Here is a 21,344-nt window from a genome sequence, read left to right as displayed (position 1 = left end):
GCTTCATCCACCCCTTCATCCTGGTTGGGTGGCCTATAACAGACTCCCAGCAGGATATCTGCCTCGTTGGCCTTCCCCCTCATCCTTACCCATAAACACTCAACCGTATCATCATCACAATCGTTGAGCTCTATACAATCAAAACACTCCCTAACATCCAGGGCCACCCCACCGCCTCTCCTTCCTTGCCTGTCCCTTCTGATGAGTTTATGGCCATCCACTGCAGCACCCCAATTGTGAGAGTCACCCCACCATGTTTCTGTGATGGCGACTAAGTCATATCTCTCCCGCTGCACAATGGCTTCCAGCTCCTCCTGTTTGCCTCCCATGCTGCGTGCATTGGTATAGATGCACTTGAGCTGGCCTATCGATTTTGCCCCCAGCATTGGCATGCCACCCCTAGGCTCATCTCTAGTGAGCCTGGTTTTATTCCCTTCCCCCCTTCGAACCTAGTTTAAAGCCCTCTCAATGAGCCCTGCCAATTCATGAACGAATTCATTAGATTATCTTTGAAAGACTGTGGTGACTGGGAGAGGTACCTGAGGACTGGAGGAAAACAAATGTCACCCCTATCTTCAAGAAGGACAAGAAGGAGGACTCAGAAGGAGGACTACAGGCTAGTCAGCCGCACCCCAGTCTCTGGGAAGGTGATGGAACAACTAATTTTGGAAGCCATTTCTATGCACATGAAGGACAAAAAGGTGACTGAGAGCCGTCAGCATGGATTGACCAAGGGGAAGTCATGCTTGACCAACCTGATAACCTTCTATGATGAAATGACTGGCTTGGTAGGTGAGGGGAGAGCAGTGGATATTGCCTACCTGGACTTTAGTAAGGTCTTTGATGCTGTCTGCCATAAGATCCTCGTAGAGAAGCTGATAAGTATGAGCTAGATGAACAGACAGTAAGGTGGATTGAAAACTCTCTGAACAGCTGGGCCCAGACGGTGATGATTAGTGGCACGAAGTCTAGTTGGAGGCCAGTCACTAGCAGCGTATCCAAGGGGTCAATGCTGGGTCCAGTCCTGTTCAACATCTTCATTAATGATCTGGATGGTGGGGCAGGGTGTACCCTCAGCAGGTTTGCAGATGACACAAAACTGGGAGGAGTGGCTAATACACTGGAGGGTTATGCTGCCATCCAAGGGACCTCAACAGGCTGGAGAAATGGGCTGACAAGAACCTCATGAAGTCCAACAAAGGGAAGTGCAGAGTCGTGTGCCTAGGGAGAAACAACCCCATGCACCAGTATATGCTGGGGGCCAACAAACTGGAAAGCAGCTTTTCAGAAAGGAGCTTGTGGACACGAAGTTGACCGTGAGCCAGCACTGTGCCCTCACAGCAAAGACGGTGAATGGTGTCCTGGGCTGCATTAGGAGTGTTGCTAGCAGGTCAAGGGATGTGATCATTCTCCTTTACTCAGCACTTGTGAGGCCACACCTGGAGTGCTGTGTCCGGTTCTGGGCTCTACAGTGCAAGAGATGTGAACACACTGGAGAAAGTCCAGTGAAAGGCCACAAGGACAATTAAGGGACTGGAGCATCTCTCCTATGAGGAGAGGCTGGGAGAGCTGGGGCTGGTCAGCCTGGGAAAGAAGGCTCAGGGGGGATCTCATCAATGTGTATAAATACCTGAAGGGAGGGTGCAAGGAAGATGGTGCCAGGTTCTTTTCAGTGGTGCCCAATGACAGGACAAGAGGCAGTGGACACAAACTGAAACACAGGAGGTTCCTCCTGAACACCAGGAAACACTTTTTTTTCAGTGAGGGTGACCGAGCACTGGCACAGGTTGCCCAGAGATTGTGGAGTCTCAATCCTTGGAGATACTCAAAAGCTGTCTGCACACCATCCTGGGCAACTGGCTCTTGGTGGCCCTGCTTGAGCAGGGGAGTCTCACAAGATGACCTCCAGAGGTCCCTTTCAATCTCAACCATTCTGTGATTCTGTTAGAGCACTGCACTGATGCCATGTTAAAGGTACTTGAAGAATTTAGTTCTGTTTTCTGTCACACTGTTTCTGAATTGGCTGTGGGATTACAGGGACATCTCTTTATCTAACTCTTTCAGTTCTTGTTGCCTTTTCAAGGACTTTTCTGATGTCTGTAAATGGGATTTCTCAGTAGTGCTTACAGTAGTTGCTCATTAAAAAAACTACATTGGGCACAAATTTGGTTGCCTAATTCATTATTCCAAGAAATCTTGGTATCTTTTCTATTGTCTATACATGATGATAATGCTGTCCTTGTGATTTGCCTGTGCACCTTTGTGGATTAAAAGCTCTCTGTACTTCTAGTGCAGTACTTCCATTGTATGCCCTTTATGCCTTTTTTTTTTTGGTTTAGTTTTAGCTCGGCTTTTTTTTAATCTTTCCAAAGTTGTCCAGAGCCTCTTGCCACTCTCTATTCGTGTTTTTTCCCAGATGAAGTGTTAGTGTGTAAAACTTGATACCCTGTCTGTGCCATCCCAAGATGAATGCATAACCTTTTCAAATGGCATCTGCCAGAATATTGTGTATTCATCTAACATAGAAATATTTAACATCAGTGGTCTCTCAAAATCTCTCCCCTTGTTGGCAATAAAAAAAAAGTTCCAATTTTACATGGGTTCTTGCTTGTGCAAAAGCAAGGGAAGACATACCTTCTTTATGTTGTCTTACTCTGCTCTGTGACTTAGAGAGCAGTGAGGCTGCCATGTGGATCAGTTGCTGCAAGCCCACTGCTATCCCAAAGTGATTCATTACTGGTGTGTTAGCATTACTGGTCTCAGTTAGCAGCCAGTAATGAGCTGCATACATTTTCTTCTATTTAGAACTTTGTATAACGCAGGTGAAGATTGATACAGAATGTAAGCTCCAGTGGAGGTCACATTACACACTGAAAAATGCAGATGAATTACCAAAGGGAGGGGGAAATGTTTTTATCCCCTCACTGAAGTCATTGAAGTAAGAAGCTGCTTACCAGCCAGTTTAGTATGGAAGATAATTTCTAGTGTAACAAACAGATATTTGCATATCTAAGGAAGTGAACAACCGCTGTTAAGAAAAATGGACAGACTGTGCCTCGAAGATGGGGAAAACAGAATGAGTCAGGATGAAAGATTAAGTCTGTTTAGATCCCAGGAACATTTAAAAGGTGAGATTGGTAAAAGCCTGCTGTGGTTTAACCAAGGGACGTGCAGGAATACGAAGATCTAAGAGTGGAGGAGTGCACCTGAAAGTGCTCCATGAGAAGTTAATCTCTTGCAGATGAATTCTCAGACCAGAACTTCTGAATAATTTTTCGATGATAGAGAAAACATGAAACATAAGGTGTGCACAAGGACCAGAGCTGTGATTGCCCACTTTTCAGTACCAGCTCAATATGGATGTAAGTATGGATCAGTGTAAATACATTAAACATAGATTTTATCTATTTGGTGGTAACTTTTGTAAGCATTCGTTACAGTGTTGTCTGTTTTGAAAGTTACTGATAAAATTTATTACTGATTTTTGACCTTTTGGCTTAAATATGATTTAAGGGAACTAACAAGGCATATTTTATACAAAAGTGTAGCAATACCACACCCTAGGGCATCTGTGTATCATAAAAGTACCCAGGAAATACTAATAGGAGTTGGTGTTGCTGTCATCATCCCCTTTGTCAATATTGTCACCCCATCGGTGGAGGGAAGAGATTTAATCCATCACCTTTCCAGTATTTCTTCCCCCCACGCTGAAGAGGACTGTCGCTTGTCCAGACTGTCATTGCGTGTGCAGCTCCACATGCTCTCTGAGCTCTGCATGATTTTCTGTCTCAGGTTTCATTTCTGGTGGGATATTGGATTATCAATCTTACTCACTGTGTCAGAGATCTGTCCGATCTCTATAAACTTTGTTCTGGACTGGATGACTCCTGTTGTTTGTCAGGCTCTGCTTTTCCTTCTTTCTGAGTCTCCTGGTAGTCTGTTGTTGAAGTAGTTGTCCCAGGTCTGTCACAACCTCTTCCATTCTCAGCTCGTTAGCTTCTTGCCAAACTTCAGTAGTACAGTTCAGTTTGTATCAGTCCCCAGCCTCTCTTTAGTGTGTCACTTTTCTTTTGTAACTTCAGATTAAAAACATATCTTTCTAGAGTTTTATTTTTACATGGTTTGTAGTATTCTTCCATTTTTGTAACACATTTTCATGTTTGGGTTCTACTTTCTGAGTTAATTGAAACTATTAAACACTTCAAGTATATGTGAAACCACAACTGTCAGAAATAAGGCTACTTTCTAATTATTGTCTTTCTCTTCGCTAGTACCTATTGCTTCCAGGAGCAGAATAAAGCACCATTTCCATCTCTTCCCATTGTTTTCCATGTTCAGAGAGATTTTCAGCTCTGGTGGAGGTTTCAGCTGCTCTTTTCCATCCTGTTTATTTCTTTCAATTCCTTCCCCCCCTCCACCCCCACCCCCCGCTGATAATCATGTGGGATTCAGTAATAACTCTGGGCCCAAGATGCTTTAAAAAGACCCTCTTTATTCAGAGACATATTACTGCCTGCCTCTGTGTACCAGGATGTGGGCTGAGCGGATCCCATTGCTCGGCCTTCCTGTGCCAGGGAAGCGAAGCTTCTTAGAGGTTCAGGTCCTGGCTCTGCATTTTACTGTGGGAAATCTGGAGTAACTGTGTAGAGAAGGATGATTTTTTTCTGATTTTTTTCTGTCACAGTCTTGCATGCCTGCTTTTTAACTGTGATTTTTCACCTGTGATGGGTAGCCGTGCAGCACATTGCTGGCAGCCTGTGCCCATGCTGACCTGGAACAGAATGAAGGAGTAAATTCACTTAGTTGAATCCAGGAAGGATATCTAAATGCACCAAGAAGTTCAGCTTTGACTTTCACATTTTAGTCCACCGGGATGTTCCTGTGAGCCTCTTGTAAGGGTGAATATGGATTCTATGACAGACTTAGTTTAAGCGGTTACATCCTCAGGCACGAGTCGGGAGGGGAGAGTGTGGGCTTGCATGAGAACAGAATGAGTCCTCTGTTATTCGTGTTTCTCTAGAATTCAGGATGATGTTTTTTTTGTGGTATGTGACAAAGTTATTGATTCTTGGTGTATTAAATAAACTGATGAATAGATAGATACATGCTGTCTTTTATCAGAAAAGCGCTCTGATAACTTCTTTAACTCTTATACTAATAAACCAGCAAGGGGAGAGCAAATATTTTTATCAAGATAGTAAAATTTATCCTAATGTAATATTATCTGAAGAATTTGCATAAGAATGTAAGATAAACTTTATTTTAGTGCTTAGGATAAGCAGCAAGACTTAAAACAAGTATCTCCGGAGCTATCCAGGACAGTCCATTCTTATTCCTTCTTCTTACTCTGGAGGAGAGGAGAAGAGAAATAGATACAGTCCCCACAAAAACATTGCCTTCAGATGTAGTGCATATGATTAGCTATATTGTCATTTTATCTCCAGGTGGAATGTTGTGATACATATTTTTGAGACACCTGCCTGTCTTCCTAAAATTCCTATTTCTACTTTCACTGCTAAACCTTGCCCATCACCTGTGAATACAATCTCACTTTAAAGCAAACATAAAAGAGGTAAATCTGGGTATATAGAGTGTTGTACTAATGGAAACATTCATGTCTTTATTACTGTGATGCAAATCAGTTTTATGTATGGCAGATGAAAAGATTTATTTTACCTCATTGTTATAATTCTTCAGTAGTATGGATTTCTGGAGTTTTCTGTATACATGCACCTCGGTTTTGCAGCGAAGGGAAGGAATATGGCAGTGGCACTTAATCATTTTCTTTGCGGCAGTATTCATACTGGAAGTGCTCAGTAATCAGTGGCGTGTTGTTTTCAGCCGTAGAATCCTCATGCTCTATTAACTGGTGGTAGGAAAATGGCTGTTGGCAATTTTCCATCATGTCAATGCTCTTAGTATTTACGTTAGTATTTATGAAGGCAACAAAAGTCTTTCTTGTTTTTTCCTCTCTCCAGATCTTTTGGTGTTGAGAGTTGGAATCTATTTTCTCTGTTCATCCGTTGTGTATATACTGTAAGGGATGCACATATAAGTACTAGCCCTATAACTTGGAGTAACAGAAACCTGAGCTGATTTCAGTTTGTGTCTCGGTTTGTTCCATGTAACTCGTTGTTCTAATGTATGTCTAAGAAGAGTTTAGAATACCCCCATTAGACTGAAGGCTGGGAAGAAAGGTTTATATTAATAAAGAAACTTTGTGAAAGGTTTTTTTTTTCCTTGTTTGTTACTGTGCAGCAATTCATAATGATCTGTCCAGGTATTATTTAAAAGAAAAGCATTGTTCATGTAGAGATCGATACAACCAAGATGATACATAATTCAGTCTCAGTGGGCGATTGCATTCATTTTTCATTTTAACATTGAATCATTTGATATACTTTGAAATAACAAAGCAATGATCTGTAGATTTGGGTTATGAAAATTGAAAGCAATTTAATAATATGCATGTCAAATAAAATCAATGGGTTTCTATTTTATTTTCTTAAACTGTAAACTAGCCATCACCCAGTGTCAAGGCTCAGTTGCTTGAAAAAATAGCAAAGTTTTTCTTTCTATATTACTGCTTAGTCTCCCCCCCTTACCCTCCCCAGCTTTCTGTCCCACATTTTTTTTCCCTCTCGGGTCCTTTAGTATTCACATTGCATTAAACATCTGCTATTCATATCAAACACTCTGGAAATCCATCCATTGTTTATGTCAGTTAATGTTAAGTAATACTTTGTACAGCAATAAGAAGCAATAAAAAACCCAGCAATAAACTGCTGTGTGTCAGTGATTTCTCCTCAGGGTCTCCAACAAGCCATTTGATTTGACTGAAATAATGGCACACAGTTTTAGACCTTTGTGTTAACTCTGCAGGCTAACGTCCGTGTGGGTTGGTAAGTATCATGCTTGCATAAGGATATTGGTGATGTAGACCCCGAGATAAAAACTGATGGGTGCCAGAATAAGCATTTGGGTAAACAGAAATGTTAGTCAAAGAGTTCCCGTGGGGTTGTCATCCAGGTTGTTTCCGACTTCTGTGTGTTTGAATACTTTGCGTGTAGTGAAAGAAGATAGAAGAATACTATTAAGTTGTAGTTTACATAAAAGTAATAATTAAAAGACATCTAATTTAGGGTACCTAAGTCCTAAGTGCCAAAAGTGAGATACTGAAATGGTTTCCTTTTCAGGAAACACGCACTTAGTATTTTCTGAAAATCAGGCGTCTTGAAGTGTATCAAGGTGAACATTCAAATCCATTTCTGCTGTTGCGGTCAGTTGGAGACCTTCCTGTTGGCTTCAGAGAGCCTTCACCAAGTCCTGGGATGTTTGGTTTTTTTGTTTTTTTTTCCCCCCAAATAACTTTTTAAGGGGATGAAAGTACATACAAGGAAAACATGGTTTTCCAGCACAAACTTTTCTGTCGTATACTAAGCAAACAGTGCAGAAAAGAAAGTTTTTCGGTAGCCAATTTAGATATTTATAAGTACTGTTATCAGTAGTTCTTTATCAGTAGAAAATTTGGATATTTCTTACAATAACTACTGTTTGACTTAATGATTTTTAACCAGAGCTGTCACTTTTTGTAGTTGGCTTGTTCCTTAAAATCTGCATAAATCACTAAATGGTATTCTATTACAGAAAAGCATCTGCTACTTATTCTTAGTAAAAGAAATGGCTTTGATTAAGGAATCTGAGTGGCAGAAATATAACCCCTTTTAGTAAATAGTTCTTTTTTTTGTACAACAACATTCATTTAGGAAATTGCACGAGACGTTTAGAGAGATTTAATAAAGCTATTGATTGTATTATGCAGCATTAGGAAAGGGCAAAACTGCACGTTGGGTTTTCATTTCTCAAGACTAAAATAAACTGATACTAGTCCATGCTTTCTCTTAACTTGTTGAAATTGTTGTCAAAAAAGTGAAATACCTAGTAGCAAGAAGTTTACACCTGAAATCCTGAAGAAAGCCTAGAAGTTTACACCTGAAATCCTGAAGAAAGTCTCTCTGAAGAAATGAATGAAAATAACATTGTGAGAGGCATGTAGGTAAATTCAAATTATTTTTATCATGTCATTTTTGTAATAAAATAGGAATTATAAGGGAAAAACGTGGAGTTCATGGAGTGAACAGTTTATCTCTGTGTGCCTCCTGGTTTTATTAAGGAAAATACGTGTAAAGATGCTTGACAGAAGTTTCTCACTGTATGTTCTCATTCACAAGCTGCAGTGTTTCAGGGCTCTCAGATTTATTTCGGAGACTTACCATGTATGATAACAGAAAATTTGCAGAAATTGTTCACACATTTAGTTAGTTATTTGTGCTGGTTTTGGCTGGGGTAGAGTTAATTTTCTTCATAGTAGCTAGGATGGGGCTGTGTTTTTAATTTGTCCTGAAGACAGTGTTGATAATACAGGGGTGTTTTAGTTATTGCTGAGCAGTGCTTACACACAAAAGGGTCAAGGCCTTTTCTGCTTCTCACCCCACCCCACCAGCGAGCAGGCTGGGGGTGCACAAGAAGTTGGGAGGGGACACAGCCGGGACAGCTGACCCCAACTGACCAAAGGGATATTCCATACCATGTGACGTCATGCTCAGCAATATAAAACTGGGGGAAGAAGAAGGAAGGGGGGGACATTCGGAGTGATGGCGTTTGTCTTCCCAAGTAACTGTTAGGCGTGATGGAGCCCTGCTTTCCTGGAGATGGCTGAACACCTGCCTGCCGATGGGAAGGAGTGAACGAATTCCTTGTTTTGCTTTGCTTGCGTGTGTGGCTTTTGCTTTACCTATTAAACTGTCTTTATCTCAACTCACGAGTTTTCTCCCTTTTCCTCTTCTGATTCCCCCCCCCATCCCAGTGGGGGGGAGTGAGCAAGCATCTGTGTGGGGCTTAGTTGACGGCTGGGGTTAAATCACGACATCATTCTTTTTTTTTTTCCCTAGTAGGTGCTTTTTATTTTCCACCCTGAGTATTAGAAATTTAATACTGTCAGATGTTCTGCAGGATCTAGCCCTTGGTTACATTTCAACCAGCAGCTAAACGAAATAAAATTGCAGTACATAATATTACTAAATGTGTTCATGCATGTGGATGTCTGTCTGTCTTTCTGTGTTTATACACACACTCATATGTATAGTAAGGATGTGTGTCTCTTATACTAGTATCCCCATCAGACTTCAAACCGAGGTGGTTAAACATAGTGGAATCACAGTGGTGGAAAAGGTGCTTTGATGTTTGTGAAAGAGTAGGATGATAAAGGAGAGGGGGAAGGACCCCCAAATTCAGGGTACTCTGCATGAGAGAATTGGATCTTGTTTCGCATTTAATCCTATTCAGTTCTAACCCTGCTCTCATTTAAAGCAAGAGTGATGTTCTCAGTTGTGGGGTTTGGGGAATTTAATGTTTTTTAAGGGTGCCTAGAAAATACTGTAACTGAGTGGGGGAAAAGGAAAAATAGTATCATTTGTTCAAATTGCACAGATACTAAGTTCATAGATAAAGCTAAAAAACCATCGATTGTTGATTTGCTTTGTGACCAACTTAGGTGTTAAATTGCTAATTTCTATTTTGCTCTACGATGACACTTGCTAATAATGTCAGACAATTATATTTTGATGTAAACTCACATAGTTATGATACCTTAATTAAACGTTCGGAAATAAAAGAAGCTGTTGAGCTATGTACAGTTACAGTTGTTACTTGAAATGTTTTTCATGAGATTCACACAGAAATAGATTTAAAAAACGTCCAAATGCTATCCTTGTATTCGAATAATTGTACCAGTATAGTATGTTAGTGTGAAGTTCCAACACGTTTTTGTCCTGATGGCTTTTCTGGTTATTTTATTTTAGCTGTATAGTTTTTACTTCTTGATCATGAATTTAGTCTCTGTGAAGGCCAAGAGGTGGAAACCCTCTATTATTCCAGCAGTGCACAGGACTCTCTGCACTGCTGTATCAGGAAATCTCAAGTAACAGTTTTATGATGTATGAGGATATTATTCTCTGCAAGCAATAACACACATTTCTATTTCCCCAGCAATATCCACATAATCAAACATTCACAAGTGCTTTACAAAGAATTTAATTAAATAGTGTGCAGAGTAAATGGATGCAGCATGCACACAAGCTGTTATATATTCAGTAGTTCACATTCTGCAGTTAGTGCAGAACACTTTTGAGCAGCAATATGTGAATGATATTTCTATCAAAACATGCGTCATCATCCCTCCTTTTGTACCTTGCTCCTTAAAAATTACACTAAAACCTTAACAGATGTCACCTCCAGGAGCACAGGATACCTTCCTCAGTGCTCTAATGGTGTGATAAACAGAGGAAAATACAAATTCTCGTGTTGAGACTTGAACATCAAATGTTGTTCCTCTGAAATCAAACGTTTATGACTCCCCAGAGAAAGATATATATTATTGTGTCTTTTACTACAAAACTAAGCGTGTTTGGAATTTTATTTAAAGGTAGTAGAAATTTGTGGAGCAATCAAGACCAACCACTGAAGAATTTAATTTCTGAATTAGCACCAAGACTTGGACATTCAGAGTTTAGAGTTGGACAATGAGAAGCAAAAGATTTCTCATTTTGTGATAACGAGTATGTTCAGAGTCCATTCTGTCAGTCACATGAGATTAACAAAGTCTCTTCTTTGGCATTAAAGTGCAGTGCATCAGACTCCGCGCTAGGAAAAGGTAGGAGTGTGTTCATATGTTGTAGTACACTTCTTAATTCTTCAGTGTTATTGGTATGCTCATGCATAGTATGCAAGGATTAGCGTTCTGGAAACCAACAGGGTTATCTATTACATTTTGTTTTGTCTGTTCAGAAAAGCCCTTTAAGCATTAGCCGGTGCATGAGAGGAGTTTCCAGGCTTGCAGAGCAACGGGGCTGTGTTGGATGAGGGTGATTTAGAATATCCCTCTGCAGTTGTCTTACCTGCAAGGCAGTTAGCTGTCCATCAGAATGGAGAGTTTTATTGCTATGTCAGTGCTATAAAGTATTGGTCTAAACCAGCAGACCAATACCAATAACACAAGTAGTGAAAGACAGTCTATAATTAGCCTGTAAAGGTGTTTCGTATGAGACCTCACCCTTGTTTCCCAGTTCCACAGTTATTCCAGTTTATTACTGGCTGACACTGACAAAATCTGTCCATTATGACTGGCAAGAAAGACCAAAAACTACAAATGAACCCAAAGGAGAGAAACAAAAGGATCAGTTAAAAGTAGGGAACTGTTTTTACTTTCGTGCTAGTTCTATTTTGGTGTCGCTTTGCTTATTAGAGGGGAATTGCTGAAAACTTAATTGGTGTGAATAAGAACAGACTCTCTCTGTATTCTTCTTCTGAAGATGCTTTTTGGAGGAAAGTTTAATCGCTGTAGGAGAAGCTACAGCTTTCTTTACAGAGTTGAGAATGGGAGAAAGCCCGGTTTAATGTTAATGAAGATTTGCCATTAACTTCAGTGATTTCACCCAGTAGCCTTTGTGTCCTTTTTTTTTCATCCTCATCCCTTCTTTGTATAGCAGACAGGAGTTTTTCATTTTGCATGTCATTTATAACAAATTGCAGTTATTAAAAAAAAAATTTTACAGTTCGAGCTTCAACTGAAGAAGAAAAGGAAAGCATGTAATTTTGAATTTACTTGCATGTCTAATCTTGAACACCATGTTTTGGATTTTTCCTTTATTTTCTTTAATTAGGCTCTTGTTCTAGTGTCTGCCTTTATATAAAATATTTATTCTTTACCATTTGTAGTATGTCTCTGTTTGCAATTTGGGTATTTTCAGTTTGCTTGTATTTGGAAGTAGCTGCTAGACTCTCTCTGTGCTTCCGCGAGAAGGCTGGTATTTTTATGCTTCTTGCAGCAGGCCCTTTTTGGGAGTGCTGGAATATATCCAAGTTCTCCGTTCCTGATATTTCAGTGGCAACTTCCTGTGAATCCTGAAGTAGAGCTCCTGCTGTCAGGTTGTTTGCCAAGCCAATTCCACCACACGTATCAGCAAGCCAAAATAGACAAACTTAGGAGATGTGTCAGTGCTGTGATATAATTTAGAGTATTATTTAGAATAAGCAGGTCAGAATTTTTCTTCTTCGGGTTAGGAAGTCAACCCAGAGACCTTTCATCCCACCCAGTGAAGTACCACCTAGGAATACTTGTGTTAACTGTGAATGAACTAGCTTTGGAACCAGAAGTAATACAGCCAAATGAGAGGAGTGTGGCAGCCAGGCTAATTAATTAAGAAGCCAGGCTAATTAGTTTGACTGGAGGGAGCACCATGCTGATGTGACAGTGTAGCTTCCAAAATTCTGGCTGATTTGTACACAGGTTGCACTGGGCTTCTTGTAGACATACAAGTTGTTTCTGGGCTCTTTCAGATGTTTTTGCCATGAAGCAGCATTGTGTATTTGTTTATTCCCGATGTCAATTTACTGTAATTTTGGATTTATTTCCAGAATGATAATCAATTTTAGTTCCTTCTCAATATTCCGCAGTACGATTTTTCTAACACATGGGTGGACATTGTAATATTGTCTTGTTCAACCTCATGCCACTGAGAGAAATTCCGCACCGCTTTTTTTTTACCTGACGAAGGACCTTCCCATCTTCTTCCTAATATTTGCCACTTACTGAATACAAAACTGAAGTAATACTCCTGAAGTTGTGTATGGCACCATTGTTCCAGCCTGCCGGGCTGAGAGGTGGCTGTAAGCAGTCCTGTTCTCAGAGGAAGCATGCTAGCAATAGTGCACAGTGAAAGATGCCTTGTTTTGTAAGAACTGGTGATTCTGAACAGTTTGCCGTCTTTCTGGTTGTTATGAAACAGTGTTTCTTCAATGCACCCCTCAATGTCAGTCCTTACATACAGTTTAATGTGTAAGATGTTCATAAAGTAGTCACTTTAATGAAAAGATAAAAAATACTTGTGGTAAAAGTCTGTGTTACTACATTTGCATGGTATAGTAGACATGAGAAGCAGTATCAAACCCAGAAGTAAATCAACAAGGTATTGTAAGCTGGATTCTGTATAGAAAACTTCAATTAGAAATAGTAAGTACTGTGTTTAAGCAATAGCATGTTAATCATGTGTGAATGGATAGTGGCATAAGATAAAAAATGAATATTTTATTAATGTTAAATAACATTACTAGAGAGCTGAAATTAAGTTTGGTTTTTTACATGTGTGTTATTTAAAATGCTTTTAGTGATCATTTATGGCCTTACTTACAATAGCTCTTCAGCATAGTAGCTCCCACAAGGAGTTAACGTGTTTTTTCTATTTCTAGATCTGTTAGCTGTGCCTAAGCATCCATATGCTGCTATGGAGAACTGGGGACTGAGTGTTTTTGTGGAGCAAAGGATACTGCTAGATCCAAGCATTTCTTCTATATCATACCTCCTGGATGTCACCATGGTCATTGTACATGAGCTATGTCATCAGGTACTAAATGTGTTCAGATATTTGATATTAATATCGGAAACCATGCCTTCCTTTTCAAAACTGAAAATGAATGTGTGTTGATCACATAGACAGTTGCAACTTTTATTGTAACTGGAGTCCAAATAATACGGGCATCTGTAAGACATGTCACTACAATGCAGAAACTGGGAAGACTCAAGATGGGGATAGAAGAGAAAATTAGTAGCAATGAACAACTTACCTATCTTCTGTATGATTATATTCTGTATGTTTGCGTGTGAGTGTGTTGTTGGTGTGTAGACTAAACACGTTGATAATTGTAGAAAATGATTTATTGCAGAACTATAGCAGATTCATGCTGAGTTTCATGTTCATGTCAAAAAATGTTTTGGCTGAAATCAGTTTGGTAGTCATCTTCTTCCGTCACCTATACCCATACTTCAATTTTCTTTTTCTTTTCAAATTTTTTTTAATTTGGTATTGACCCTCTGTTCACTGATGGTGGATAATCGAGTCTCTATGTGTACAGAAACTTTTGTATCAATAAGGAAACCTTGTATTAAACCCATATTACAATTTAATTTACATTTCTTCCATCTTCTTATCTCAAACTAAACACATTACAAGTGTTGAGTAATATTGAGTTGAATGCAAATGTTATTTAAGAAATTTGCTACAGGGGCAGGAAACCCTTTTTTGCACTCATAAGAGTCATAATTATAGCCTTCAGGTTAAAATGAATGAAATCCTACTGTGTAATCAGCATGGCTTACATCTGTGACTTTACACAGTATTCTTTAAAAGGCAATGCAAATTCTTAACATTTTCTGCAAATAAAAAGTACCATATAAAAGGGAGCCTTTGTAATGAAGTTCTGGTAGATGAACCTGGAAGCAATAATGTTTGGTTCATATTCATGTTTCACATTAAATCTGTCGATGAAGTCCTCAACTACAACATGAAATTTTTATTGAAAGTTATTGCCGGTTTGTTCTCAATATGATCATCTGATTTTGTTACATGCTCTTGATTGTGCAGTACAATAAGTAGCATGCTGTTCAGCTAGAAAAATTACAGTGCCTTAGGAATCAGGTGTGGAAAACACATATTAGGTCACCAAATCCTGGCTCCTGTTAGTATTAGATTCTTCTGTGTGGTGCGTTTTGTAGTGCCGGGTTCAGTGTTCCTGATTACAGTGTTATGCCACTTCCCTTAAAACCTTTTGATTAAATCTGATGGTCAATGACTTTTTCCTAGCGTTCAGCTTAAGTCTTCCTTTTTCTGAAGTCATTCCATTACTTCCAGTTATTCTTTGCACCACTTTAATAATTTCCTCTGCTTCCAAAGCAATTTATACTTCAGATGTGGGCAATTATCACATCAGTAACTTGCCAAGTTTGTTTATTTGATTCTCATTGAAACCGAAGCCTTTTTAAATTGTTTTGGGAATATCAGAGGATCATGAAGCGGGTGAAAATTATATTTGAATTTATTTTAGGGTAGCAATGCGGTCATAGAGTGCTTTTAAGTGACCTTAAAATTGCAAATCAGAAGGTTTACTTGGTGTCCATGTTGATATGACTTCCAGTGCTGTTCACTTAATTAAAAGTATCTTCCTCCATTCATGTTGCTGCAGTTTCTGTTTTAGTACCATGCAGATCAGGTCCTTGCTCAGCTGCTTCACTGGATAACTAGACAAGATAGAAAATATTCAGGTGGAAGAAATATTATTTCTACTTTTTAGATGCAGAATTGAGTCACAGAGAATATGGATTATTCATCTGCAAATAAAGATTAAAGAGAGAAACCCTCCAAAAATACAAGCCACAAAACACTGTCTAGCACCTCCATCACAGTATTGTCTTCATTTAACCATTTTTTTCTGCTTTTATCTTACCATAGTCAGGAGCCCCTCAAGGAAACTTTAGCTGTGGATAGCATAGAGCAGGAACTGTAAACAATACTAGTTTAGCTGAAAGTGTATTGAACTGAGACCAGGTCGGGTCCAGGATCTCTTGTCTCTGCTATTTAATTGTTAATTATTCACTGCATTTTTCATCCTCTTTTGCTGTGCGTCATCTCACCTGCTAACCTGGGGTGGCACATGAATATTCCTCCCCTTCACTCATTTTTACACACAGAATAACAGACATTAACCAAAATCACTTCTGGCGCAGCCAAAAGTAGAATCCACATCTCCAGCTCTACTTTTTATTTATCGATTTTTTAAAGTTTCAGGTAAGAGGAAAGGAAACTCTCCTAAAATACATTTTCCTAAAATACATTTTTTTCTTTTTCTGAAGAATTGTATCATTGTCCTATTTCCCCTGATTTTAAACCCATGACTTTAAGACTTACAGAACATATCTGACCATGTAGCAAACTGACCTGTATGAGACCCTTATTACTTAGAGTAACACAGCAATTGCTTTGCTAATGTTGTTCCCAAGATTATAAAAATCAGATGAATATAAAGAATTGGGATTGTTACCTTTAGATATGACTGTTTAAAATCGGAATTCCCAAACCTGCTGGGTATTAATGCTTGGGCACAGTGTTCAGGACAGATAGAAAATGAGAGACAGAATTGCAGAAGGTGGTTGTCAAAATACAGGTAAAAAGCGTGTAAGAAAGAATTTTATGCCCAATTTCTTCACAGGTGACTTTGTAATGCTTGACCAGATATTTATTTCAGGTACATGTTTTAGGAGGGACACATTAAAGTTACACGGGTAGCTTTATTTTAGTAATTTGGTAGGTTGCTGGTGCTTGATATTTCTGCTTGAGCGTTCTTTTAGAACATTTTATATATTTAGTTAAATTTATAATTGGATGATGGAATGTATCGGCATAAAAGCTTCTCCTCCAAGCCCCAAAACACAAATGAGATATCGGTCAAAACACACATATTTCTAGCAGCTTAAGTTGATAGCTCGAAATAATTACCATAATTTATTGAAATAATTCTGTTAAGGTAATCATCAGTTTTAGATGCATATCACAGATCAGTCCCACCTACAGCCTTTGAAGAAAGAGTCATTTGAATTTATGCACTGTGATTTTTTTCTGATAGTTTTCCCACCTGAGCACAAAACTTGGTGTGACAGATTGAGTTAAAGAGGCATGAAAGCAGAAAGAAAATTAAAAATTCCTAAATCAATGTTTTTTTAATAATCTGTAAAGAAAGCATAAAGGAAAGAGCGTCCTTTCAGTGTGTTTGTAAAATAAGTGCCTTCTGCATGTCAGGCTGAACATAATACCCGAGGGAGATGAGAAATTTATGTAATCAATACATTTCAATTCATTTTTCTTTTCCAAAATGAAAAGAAGTAATGATCTTCACTCCAGGCAAATAGTGTCTATGGTCAAATACACAAATAAGTAAATAAACAATTACATAAATGAAGTGCTTTACTGAATGTTTTCCTTTCATACATGTAACACCTAGGAAGGTGATAGCACCTTTCTGCTGGAGGATTTGGCTTCTTTAATTGCAGTCTCTGGGACTGCTCTGTCTCTGACATTCATAACTATCTCTGATACTATTCAAGACGAGTTAAGCAAATTCCCTACATTTTCATATTGGTATCACATGCTGTTTTACACAGCCTGTAAAACACTTCTTCCTTTAGGTGGATAATTAAACGAATACTTTTAATTGTATCATTAATAAATAAACCTGGAAAACTCACAAAGGAGTATAAGAAATGCTCTTTTGTGACATCATAAATTAATGTTATTAATTCTTTTGAGTTAACAGGAGGATGTATTATGAACTTTACAACCTTTATTTTTTTAAATCTCTCTCTGAATAGTCATAGCATACCATGACTGTTACTGGTTTCATATTTGTTCAGCAGTCCTCTTGTAATTCAAGAGATAATCTCTGTGCTATTGTGTTTAGTCTCTGTCATTAGAAATCATTTAATCAACCTATTCTAGTATAAATATAACTTTCATACTCTTCTGGTGGTATGCTACTCTAACATTTCAAACTGTGAAAAGTGCATTATCTATATGAATGCATTTCCAGTGTTTCTTTGTCTTTTCAGTTAAATGTTCTTAAGATCAGGATCTATCTCTATTGGTCCTGTAGAGAGTTAATTTATTGATAGCATTCAACTAGATTATGATCACTGAGTGTCCATTAAGTTTGGTTTCACTTAGTGTGTGTATATGACTTTTGTCAACCTCATCTTTTCTCCCTAAATTCTTAAGTTGGTTGTCAGTGACATTCATTGTCACATTTCACTTCATTTTTTTGTTCAAATCCTATTTACTGAACATTGTGTGGCAATCTGGTAATCTCAGTTTCTGTAGTCTGTTCTTTGGAGCCCCTGTGTTCACTTCACTACAGATCCTCGTCGCAGCATTGATCCTTCCTTGGTGCTATTCTCACTCCACAAAGACATGCACAAAAGCGAGACCTTTCATTCAGGTCCCAGACAAAGCCTTCAAATAAGCCAACTGTCATGAAAGCAAACCGCTTACTGGTTAACTCCGCTTTCATTCGTTCCCCACTCTCATTACAATGTCAGCAGCAGCTCCTCTGCTCTGACATGAGTCTCTCCCTCTGGAATACTTATTTGCTGCTCCCTTTCTGTGTATTTTCAGAGCTTACTACTCCATGAAAGCTCAAAATTATCTGTGTTGATTATGAATTAATCTCATTTCTTATCACATTAAGAAAAAAACTGGCAGAGAATTTTACTGAAATAAAGTTTTGGTATTTGTTTGGCAAAAAAGATGCTACAGAGAGTATGAAATATGTTTTCATAATAGCATATGTGTTTCTGCTCTTACCGCTGGTGTTACGATGATCCAGGTTGCACAGGGCCATTACAATAATTTAAACAGGGTCATCCATCAGCAGAAGAATTGATGACGCCTGATTTCCTTTGAATTTTTGTCCTCATTCCTCTTCCAATGATCATCCCAGCTCTGTCTAAAATTCCTCTGACACCCACACGTCCTGTACCGTTACAGGTTTGTGGCTGTTGGCGGCTACTGAGCAGAGTATCTAATGGCGGCGTTCTTGCCTTGCCTTCAGTTTAGGTCCTTCGCCTCTTTTCAGCTGCTGATCTTCATGTACTTTTGTAGGAGTTTAATTATCTTTGAGATCTCTGTCCTTCTTTCTAAATTAGATTGAAGTCAGTGGGGAAATTCAAGAGTGACCTGGGGGAAACGGGAAAGGCAGTCAGCTCAGTAGGGTTCTTTTGCATAAACGTAGGTGGCCAGTGCCGTTTTAGATACCCTCTGCCTCTGGTTGCTGTTTGGGAAGGCTGCAGATCTCCTGTAAGTCCTGTATGAAATTTCCTAGGCCTGTGTGGGTATCTCAGATACCCTAGGATGTTCTTTAAGTGGCATCAGCTACCTGCTCTTAGGCCTCTGAGTCCTACCCACAGAGAGATGGTATGACTGCATGAAACGGCTTTCCTTAGGAAACAGGCCAATGAATGGAGCATCAGTAGTATTGTAAATCTTAGTGGGCAGACATTGTGGAGGAAGAAATGCTAAAATTTTGGTCTGGGGTATGGAGATTGTGTTCCCAGTTTTTCAAGATTTGCACTATACATAGTGAAGTTTCCAGGTAACGAGTCAGATTACTCGAGTTAGAAGCCTTTTTCTGTCCATTGTGTATGTTAGTCCCTTAAACCTAGGTGAGCATCTACTTTAGATAACTAAAGTAGACACTGTAAATACATCCTCAATGCTTCTTTTCCCCTGCTTGTTCTTTTCTAATATTTTACTTCAGTAACTTGTGCATCCTGTAAAGGCTTAATTCATTAGTACATAAAAAAAACAGTTAATGAGTTTCAGTGGGTGGTATATACTACTGTTTTTATTAAAACTTGTGAAGAAAGTGTTCTGTATAAATGAGATGTATGCAAACATGGTTTCCTAAAGGTTGTTTATTTGAACTTTCTTTGCAGTGGTTTGGTGACCTTGTAACTCCAGTTTGGTGGGAGGATGTGTGGTTGAAAGAAGGTTTTGCTCACTATTTTGAATTTGTTGGGACAGACTACCTCTACCCAGGGTGGAACATGGTAAGTCAGTTTTATTTTGTTAATTTGGAGACTCCCAGAAAAGTTGCTCTGCTGTTACACTCTGGCTTTTGTTATAGACAGGGACTGCTGAAAAATACCAAATGATGCATGTGAGTATCGGATGTCCAATGAAGCAAAATCACTAGGTGTGAAATAATTTGACAGCATTCCAAAAGTGTAATCTGCAATTTATTACAAAAAGAAATAAGGTCATGTCTATCACAAGCCAACATTAAAATTACTCTCTGTCTGCTCAGAAACATTTTGGATTAAAGCAGTTATGATTTAACATTGACCATTTTTGAAAATATTCAGAATATTGAATTTTATCCACAAATACAAGATAAATTGGGAAGAAATGTTTGGCTAAAACATACTGTAAAACTAAGCGTATTTTTTCTTACAGTATTCTGTTCTCTCCCTAAGTTTACTCTTTTTATCTTCCTGCTATTATTTGGCCATCTAGCAGTACATACTAAGTTAACATGGGGTAAGTTAATTGAGAATCCAGGTTTCAGTATGATTTCTAGCTGTACACAGTTGGACGTGTTTTGTCAACTGGTGTGCAAATACTGGACCTCTCTGAGGGCAAACTGGGAAGGCCATGCTGGGACATTCTTTTGGAGTCTTTCTGTTAAATCATATCATACCTAGTTAGGTCCCAGTTTATATCAGCCGCTGTAGTCTAGAAATATTATGCTTATAAGGAAAATAAGAGATACGAGACCTGAAGACAAGGAAATTGTGTGTGAGACCATGTTGAAGGTTGCTATATAGATTTTATTGTCCTTTGGAGAAATTTTTCTGTTTACTATCCTTTTGCGTTTACATGTTTAAATATGTGGCAAAATACTTGTTATGAATACAGATTACCTGATAGAGATTTGTTGTAGCTTGAATGTTTTGCTTAAACTCTTGCATAGTAACTTCTGAAATATTTTTCCCCATTTTTGGGTGATTTATTGGGTATTCTTATCCCATTAACTTTTGTGTGCCATGAAATGAAAGTGCTATGAGTTAAAGCTAATTTTTTAAAATAGTTGTATATAGGTATTCTTGCTTTAGGTATGCTTCTTGTGAAGTTTGAATTCTTCGTAGTATTTTAATTTTTTCTACCAGGTGTCAATTTTGGTTTATAATTGCATTATGAAAAGGAAAATAAATGTTTATCTGAACTGACATCTGTCTTGCATAGGTAGGCTTATTGGGTTTACCTGGCTTTGGCTGTATTAAAACTCATTCTTCTCATCTTAATGAAAAACACATCCTGAATTACAATGTAATGATTCTAATTATGAATGCAGTGAAATCTGGCAGGCCTTTATGATTTTAGCATAGTGAAATGTCATAGATGACAACGTTTATACACTGAATTTTATCTTCAAATCATCAGTCATTTGTTCTTCACATAATCGGTTTAACAAATCCAGAATAACTTTGCTTTAGAAGTCATTCGGAATATAGAATATTTGCTTGAGATTTCTGTGGAATGAATATAATGTTCACTGTTATGCAAATGACATGCCCATCACGTGAAATCCTGGAGTCTTAGCAGAATATGGGCAAAACGAGTGAGTTGAACAAGGTATGACAGTTAAACTGGGAAATCAGACACGTGCTGTATAAATTAGAATTAAACCACAGTAATATTGCTGTGCCTGAAAAAATACTCATCTGTCAAGATTTTCCTTAAATTAAAAAGAACGTAGACATAAACTTTTCATAAAGCTTTGGATATCATTGGCCTTTGATATAAAAATCATAGAATCATAGAATCATAGAATCATTGAGGTTGGAAAAGACCTCTAAGATCATCGAGTCCAACCGTCGACCCAACACCACCACGCCCACTAAACCA

The 21,344-nt window shown here is 38.5% G+C and overlaps 1 protein-coding gene across 1 annotated transcript in view; it reads left to right on the top strand.

Moving 5' to 3' along the window:
- Positions 1 to 21,344, top strand: part of TRHDE (thyrotropin releasing hormone degrading enzyme) — a gene marked incomplete at its 5' end in the record, with an annotated part of 227,475 nt that overhangs the window by 82,569 nt on the left and 123,562 nt on the right. The window contains 2 exons of the mRNA XM_009273209.2: positions 13,306 to 13,460; positions 19,373 to 19,486. Coding sequence (XP_009271484.2) covers positions 13,306 to 13,460; positions 19,373 to 19,486 — 269 coding nt within the window. The remainder of the gene's footprint in view (positions 1 to 13,305; positions 13,461 to 19,372; positions 19,487 to 21,344) is intronic.

Source organism: Aptenodytes forsteri, unplaced genomic scaffold (genome assembly GCF_000699145.1).
Source record: "Aptenodytes forsteri isolate BGI_AS27 unplaced genomic scaffold, ASM69914v1 Scaffold366, whole genome shotgun sequence".
NCBI lineage: Eukaryota > Metazoa > Chordata > Aves > Sphenisciformes > Spheniscidae > Aptenodytes > Aptenodytes forsteri.
The sequence above is the reverse complement of the archived record's forward strand: the minus strand, read 5'-3'. Positions and strand labels throughout refer to the sequence as shown.